Source organism: Solanum stenotomum, unplaced genomic scaffold (genome assembly GCF_019186545.1).
Source record: "Solanum stenotomum isolate F172 unplaced genomic scaffold, ASM1918654v1 scaffold2049, whole genome shotgun sequence".
Lineage (NCBI taxonomy): Eukaryota > Viridiplantae > Streptophyta > Magnoliopsida > Solanales > Solanaceae > Solanum > Solanum stenotomum.
In genome coordinates this window covers 10,232-18,179 of record NW_026026066.1, presented here as the reverse complement: position 1 = coordinate 18,179, position 7,948 = coordinate 10,232, and the positions used below count along the sequence as shown (strand labels likewise).

General features: G+C 35.0%; 1 protein-coding gene across 1 annotated transcript; it reads left to right on the top strand.

The window, feature by feature from the left end:
* Window positions 1-951: 951 nt before the first annotated feature.
* LOC125850901 (mitogen-activated protein kinase homolog NTF3) lies at window positions 952-7,700 on the top strand. The gene is made up of 3 exons (XM_049530732.1): window positions 952-1,497; window positions 2,496-2,922; window positions 6,781-7,700. Exons 2-3 carry the CDS (start codon window positions 2,500-2,502, stop codon window positions 7,474-7,476), a joined length of 1,119 nt encoding a protein of 372 aa, XP_049386689.1. The 5' UTR covers window positions 952-1,497; window positions 2,496-2,499; the 3' UTR covers window positions 7,477-7,700.
* Window positions 7,701-7,948: the final 248 nt, after the last annotated feature.

Genomic DNA, 7,948 nt, shown 5'->3' with positions numbered 1-7,948 from the left:
CCTTTCAAAATTCAGGGTTCTGAATAAAAATAGAAAAAATCCTTTGGCCAGAAAAAATTGCCAGAATTTGGCAAGAATGGTAAAATAACATATTTTCACACAATGTTATTTTACCTTTTTGAACATTTTTATCCTTTTAACTTTAATACCTTTTAATTTTAAAAAATAGAAAAATATCAGTTTATTTTAAAATGAAAAGGATATTATAGACATTTTAAATTTCTGGCTAAATTTTTTGGCCATTTAACATTACCCATAACAATATATATCCTATTTTCTCTTATTTCCAACCTATTTGCCTGTTATTAAGGAAGACCTGTCTTTTTTATTTCAACAAGTATATATAATATAGTTCTTCAACTTTTTAAAAAATAAAATAGAGCACTTCCACTCCATTCTAACAAAATTAATTCATTTCTAAACGGAGTTGGCCACTTACTTTTCATATGATTCACTTATAATTTATTTTATATTAAGAAATAAATTCCAAATTTGTCACTTATCTTTTTGAGGCATGTTTATAAAGTATCTCTTAAAAATACGAAAATGAGGCACTCATAGTCCCTAAGTATCCAAATAATCACATCTTTTTTTTTTTTTTTTACAATAAAAATCAGACTTCTCAGAAAATCTATAAATTGAAAAATATAACACTATTTTTATAAATCTTTTAAACTTATTTCATTTGGTATAATAACAATATGTTTCATGTAATCTCATAAATGAATTTTATCACTATTTACGACAGACCTTTGATTGAAATAAAACATAAATGACACAACCAAAAATAGATAGAAAGCAAAATAGGAAAAAGAAAAAAAGAAGACAAGAGGGTGCTAATAATTATAATTACTACTATAAAGTAAAAAACATAATAATAATAATATGAAAGTATATGCTATTTTTAAAGTATAGTTTACTTCATCACTGTGTGTGATCTACTTTCAGACAATTTACACTCTGATCACGACAAGATAACGGATCAACAGTTAGTGTGTGTGTGTGTGAGTGAGAGAGAAATAGAATATCCCAAAAATCTTTTTTGGTTGACACAGATATTTATAATATGTTATCATCATTTTTTTTCCCTGAAATTTATGAAGAAAACAAAGAAATGTGAGCTTAATTAATCTGGATCTTTCCCGATCTGATTCTTGTTTAGGTATTCTGAGAACGAACCTACTTTCTAGGTGACCTAATTAGGGTTTATTTTCAGCCACAGTACTGGTTTTGTTCGACCCGACTTGAATGTAAATGGGGTTTTCTTGAAAACCCATGTTTTATTTGTAAACCTGAAGCTGAATTGAAGAGGGATTTTGTAAAAAGTTTGGATTTTGATGAGATGGGGTTTTCTTGAAAAGGGTTTTATTTGGTTTCTGAAGCTGAATTGGGTAGAAATTTTGTAACAAGTTTGGATTTTGATGAGATGGGGTTGTTGAAGATGAGCTTTTTGCAGTGCAGAGTGAGTTTGGGTATAAGCAGAGTATAAATTTAAAGGTGAGTTTTTTTTTTTTTTTCCATTTTTGTTTTGTGAGATCAGTGAAATTATGCATCATGGATTTTCAATTATTTGCTATATAAAGCTTTCTTTGTTCTTTTGAGTGTACTTTATTAAGTTTACTTGATATGGAGAATTTGATATGGTCAGCAACATTTACTTTTTTGTTTATCTTTATGTAGAAAGCTTCTATCTTTGTCATAATTGATCCACTTTGATTACAATAACATAACTTGGGGAAGGGGGAGTAGTGTGTGCAGACCTTACTCCTACCTTGGGAGGTAGAGAGAGGTTATTTCCGATAGACCCTCGGCTCAAATTGGTCCAGTTTGATTCAGCAGAAAACATAAGTACTTTAGAAAAATTGATTGTTGGAATTGGAAATTATTCCTTGAGTTAATGGAAGTGGTGAAGTGTGACATTAATCAATAAGGTGTCTTTGAGGAAAGAACTTTTAATGATCTTGCTGGTATTGAATTGATTGAACTACCTTATCTACAAGCTAAAGTTGTTAAAGAGGAGACAAATTTTATTTATTTAGGTCTGCAATAGGTAATGCTCTGCTGTGAGGGAAATCTATTAGTCAGGAATGATTTTAAGGATTCTTATTTGCAAATTGTTTATTCCAGTTCAAACAGAATTGCTCATTTGGATAAGCATTTAGATGATGTGCAGTGCTTAGGCGCGTTTCAAACTATTGTGAGCAAAGTCGGGCTTGTAAAGCATGGTAGGCTTCAGAATTAGGGAGGTTGCCGTGCAAAGTTTTCGACCAACCAGTAAAAATTTAGTTCGTTTGAGTTGGATTGTTTATCTAGAACTTCAGTTTGCTCGCAAATTTTTGTGATCAGGCTGTATGCACATTTCTTATCTTTTTTTCTCTTTTTGGTTTTGGAGTTTATAAATGATTAATATTTTTGTAACAGAATAATATATATCATGTGTTTCCTAAAAGATTATGCATAAAATAGTTTCCTAACTTACTATGGCATAATTTCAGGAATATGGCAACTCCAGTTGAGCCACCAAATGGGATAAGGTCCCCAGGGAAGCATTACTATTCTATGTGGCAATCCCTTTTTGAAATTGATACTAAATATGTACCTATCAAGCCTATTGGACGAGGGGCATATGGAATTGTTTGTTCTTCTGTTAACAGGGAAACCAATGAGAAGGTTGCAATCAAGAAAATAAACAATGCTTTTGAGAATCGTGTTGATGCTCTGAGGACGTTGCGTGAACTAAAGCTCCTTCGCCACCTAAGACATGAAAATGTGATTGCTCTGAAAGATGTTATGATGCCAATCCACAGGCGAAGTTTCAAAGATGTTTATCTGGTATATGAACTGATGGATACAGATTTACATCAGATAGTCAAATCCTCTCAAACACTCACGAATGATCATTGCCAGTATTTCCTATTCCAGGTACTTCCGATGGAGAGCGCTATCTATGCTCACAAACAACTGTATGATAGTTAGCAGCTTCATTATGCAGTTGTCTCTTAAGTTTTTTTTTAAAAAAAACTAAATTTGACTACTCTCTCTTTCTCTCTTAAACATAAATTCCTGTTCTGACCTCTATGCCTGAAGGGAATATTCTTATCGATCATCAACGTGATTGTCTTCATCCTACAATTATAGTGAGGTATACCATAATGAGGGGACAATTCATAGACCTTGACTTTTGTGTTCTGACTTGGACAATAGTGATACGTTTTATGCTTCAGTCATCCAAGGAAGGTGGTAGTTTTAGTAGGAGTATAGTAATATGGTTGCTGATGTGCACCCAAGGGTGTGGCCTAGTGGTTAGTGAAGTGGGAGGAGAACCATGAGGTCTTAGGTTCAAATCTAAGCAGAGACGAAAACGCTAGGTGATTTTTTCAGGTGCTAGTAGGAGGTAGCAAGTATCCCGTGGAATTAATAATTGTTACTGATGTGAGCCAAAATTTACTCAATGGATGCTATTTGGCTGCCTCCTGATCTTCTTTCCTTTGTTTATCTTTTATGATCCTCTGTACTTAATAGCTCTACCATCAAATCAGTTGCATAAATTACCAAGTGGCCTTTAAGATTAGTAGAAGACAGCGACAACATCTTTTCTGTTTTTATGTGAATATTGTGCATTTTTATGTTCTAAATCATTTGGTCAGTGAATGTTGTCCGTGTAGATGAAAATTATGGTGGCGCTATCTTCTCTGCTTGGAAATCCAATGTCAATATCATAGTAAATTAGTGATGCGCATTTTGTCTTAAATGAAATTTTGATTCTATGAAGGCTGTGTACTGAAGAGGGGGAAAGATAACTTCCATCCGTTGCTAGTAAGGTGTATTTTTTGTTAGATTGTGGTCATCATCCTAGTTTTTAAGTTGTTTTCAACATCTGTAAATATGCATCTATCTTGTTTTCAAGTAAGTTGGGTGTTGTCTAGGTCCATAAATAGGCCTCTATGTACATTACACGATCTTTGTGCTCCTTACCAAAATGATTTAAAAAATTACATGATTTGTTGTTTCAATGTCCATCTTCAAGCACAATAGAAGCTCAAGATTTACATAGCATCTATGTATTTACAAAGTATGCGCATTCCCAACTGTTTTCAATCAACAGTGGAGCTGCTGTGAAAAATGATTTTCTGTATTATTCTCCTTCCTGTTTACTATATATTTATGAAACTTTGTCAAGTGATAAAGTGAAAAATATCGAAATAACACAAAGTAGACTTACTTCCTCAAATGATTCAACCATAGAATGATGTATAGCAATAAATACCAGCTGAAGGGGATAAAGCTTGAACAAAAATGAAGTATGACCTATGAATCATTATTCTACCATACCTTTTTTGACTTAGTCCTTTCAATATTCAGAACGACAAATTGAAACACTTGATAGTTGATACCATGCTTTATATTCATTATTACCTACATAATACAGGCTTATAGCAGCGACAGTAAAAATTAGCCATGGAGAGTACCTTTTTTTGCAGATTATGAACCAATCTGATTAAATTTATGCATATAACATGGTTCTCAAGTTTAATCTTGATATTGCATGAGCAGGCATTATAACTTTTTTCTTGGAAGGTTTTGCATTATTACTGAAATTTAAGCAGATATCTGCAATTACTGCCAGAGATAATGCTTTATACAGGTTCCGGTCTCATTTAGTCTCTACTTTGGTGGAATAGGCAATATTAAGTCATCCTTTGATAGGAAGTAGTAGGAAGTGGAATCATGTTTCTGATCACACATACATATATAGCTGCTGTGAGTTATGAGTCTACTTCAATACATAAAGTTGGTTGTAGTTGCTAAACTTGCACTTCTCATCTCTTATTAAAGAATAGTAATGTGACAAGAACTAGCCATTTGCCCAGATGAGTTGGGTTGACTATGTCATATTATTGTTAGATAAATCAAAAATCATTCTGGATTGAACCCTTGCCATTTGGATGATATTGTTTTGAGAACTGGTGCTGAACCTGGATGCTATGGCTAGTTATGTCACTAAAGAATATTTTTAATAATATAAAATGATATCCTATAGTATGCACTAAATTGTCTTCGTCATATGAGAACTTCTCAATATCTTTGTTGAATTTGATAAATGACTGTATTGAGACACTAACTTATATCAACATAAGCCTTGATATGAAACTGGTGGTTGTGTATCAGATTATTACTATCTGGTAAGGTCCCTCCAATAGGAGGCTAGACATGTTTTCTGCTCTCTACAAGCCCATCAAACTCTTCGATACTTACGTTCTACTCCTTTCTACCCCTTGCATGTCATCCTTTCCTTCCTCAAAATACCTACTTTTCCCATCAGATAGCAAGCTAAGTATTATGGAACAATCTGCACTTTGAATCTTGATGTTAGGTTCACTAGAAGAAGAATATTTTATTTTTTGATGAAGTCTAGAAGTTGTATATTTGGAAATCACTTTTTCCATTCTTATGTAAACCAATATTCTTATAGAAGTATCTTGATGCACATTTTGTTTTGGGAATTTAGTTTTCTTTTTCATTGTATATGCCTGGAAGATTATTTCACTTGCTGTGGTCTTGTGGATGATAAAAAAAAATAAAGGGAAATTTGAATCTACATCTTATCTGATGTGTTATGCATCTTGCTGCTTGCGGCATCTTTTTTCAATACCAGAAGGAATTAGTTCCTTAGTAACATGTCTCTGGTGAAGAACATCGTGGAACTATGAACATATATGCAGACATACCTTTTCCTTTTCTTGCTTTGGGTTAAAATATGTGTGAAATCTGTGTGATAGCATGAACTTACTACTTGAAACAATTCAGCCTATAGTATCTCTGTTTTTTCGATAATCCTAATATTTCCATTTTCTTTCAAAATGATATGAAATTAAGATGGCTGGCCGTCAATTTAAGAATTTGTAAAGTTGTTATCTTGATGGGCCCTTCTTCTCAGCTTGTGCTAGTTTTTCAGATGTTCATATGCTCATCCAGGTCCAAAATTAAGCCACCTCTTAAAAATCGGCATATTATCCGTGTTTCCCGGTTTCTCTCTTCAAGACAAGACTGTGCTGAAGTGTTGTGCAGCTTCACTTTAGGAGTTGCTACCTCCTTCACACCTTCAAGAAGTCAAGACACGTCGTTATGTTGCTTGGACTCTTCAATAATGCTGCTCCAACCGTGTCGGATCCTCCAAAAATGCATTACTTTTGGAGGATCCAACATGCACCTGTTGGCATTTTTGAAGAGTCCAAGCAACATACTCCTACATTGATCATGATTTCCTTGTTGGTTGATCCATCAACTCGTGCAAATTTGTCTAATCCATTTTCCAGAATGCTGTCTTTACCCCTTTCCAGAATCCACCATTAACAAGCTTGGGACCTCGGTTTAGTTGGTTATGGTTTTTCCGTGTCTAATCTGGTTTCTATTTATGGAATACAATTTTGCTAGTTATCCAGAAGTGTGACACATCTTTATGGGAAATGGCTTTACCCTTCATATTTTGTCCCCGCGCCTAAACATGCCATGTAATGGATGCCATTATCTGATGGTGCCTAAACATGCCATGTAATGGACATCGTCATCTGATGGCGATTTCTAACTAAGGATGCTTTCCTTTTTCTTTAAAAATCACATAAAGGAGGAATCCTCAAACTGCCACATCTAAGAACTGAAAAAAGGAGCTAAAAAGATTATAAAACTAAACAGGAGTGAGATATCTAATTTGCATGCATACTGTACAGACTTGCTGATTTAACTGTTTTCACTGCTGAAGCCGATGTGATTTGTGTGCAGTTGCTTCGAGGTCTGAAGTATCTCCATTCAGCGAATATTCTTCATCGTGACTTGAAGCCCGGGAACCTGCTTATCAACGCTAACTGTGATCTGAAAATATGTGATTTCGGGCTTGCACGTACAAGCAGTGGCAAGGACCAGTTTATGACTGAATATGTTGTTACACGCTGGTACAGGGCCCCGGAACTTCTCCTTTGCTGTGACAACTACGGAACATCCATTGATGTATGGTCTGTTGGTTGCATTTTCGCAGAGCTCTTAGGGAGGAAACCCGTCTTTCCAGGTACCGAATGCCTTAACCAACTGAAATTGATTATAAACATCCTTGGTAGCCAGAGGGAAGAGGATTTAGAATTTATCGACAATCCAAAGGCGAGGAAGTACATCAAATCACTTCCATACTCTCCTGGAACACCATTTTCCCGCCTCTATCCCCAAGCTCATCCATTGGCCATTGATCTCCTGCAGAGGATGCTTGTGTTTGACCCTTCCAAAAGAATTAGTGTTATGGAAGCACTTCAACACCCATACATGTCTCCTTTGTATGATCCGAACACTGATCCCCCAGCGCAGGTTCCTATCAATCTTGACATAGACGAGGACTTGGGAGAAGAGACGATAAGGGACATGATGTGGACGGAAATACTTCATTACCATCCTGAAGCTGCCACAGCTGCTATGGAAGAAGTTATGTGAGCTTATGTTAGAGCTTTTTGTAACTTGTCTTTTCCCCTGCTTTCAATAAATATCGAGTCTTGATTCATCAACAGTTTGAGCTGTGATGCATAAAAAGAACTGCTCAACTACATAAGCTTGAACTTTTTGAGCATGTACTTCTTAATCTGTATATAGGTGTGGTTTTGTACGTCTAATTAAGGACCTTTACGCTTCATGAATGTACTGACAGTTTAATTGTTGTACCACTGCTTGTGATGTCTATCGGAAACTGTATCTCTACCTTTACTTAGTAGGGGGTAAGGCTACGTACAAGGTACCCTCCCCACATCTCATTTGTGGGATTACACTAGATATGTTATTGTTACCGACTGCTTGTGATGATTATTGATGTTTTCTTTAGTTCATATCTAGTTGTAACAATTTATTCAGATTAGAATCATGCAATATTCTAAATAGGAGAGAAGTTCCAAGTGCAGAGATTTGCATGGAG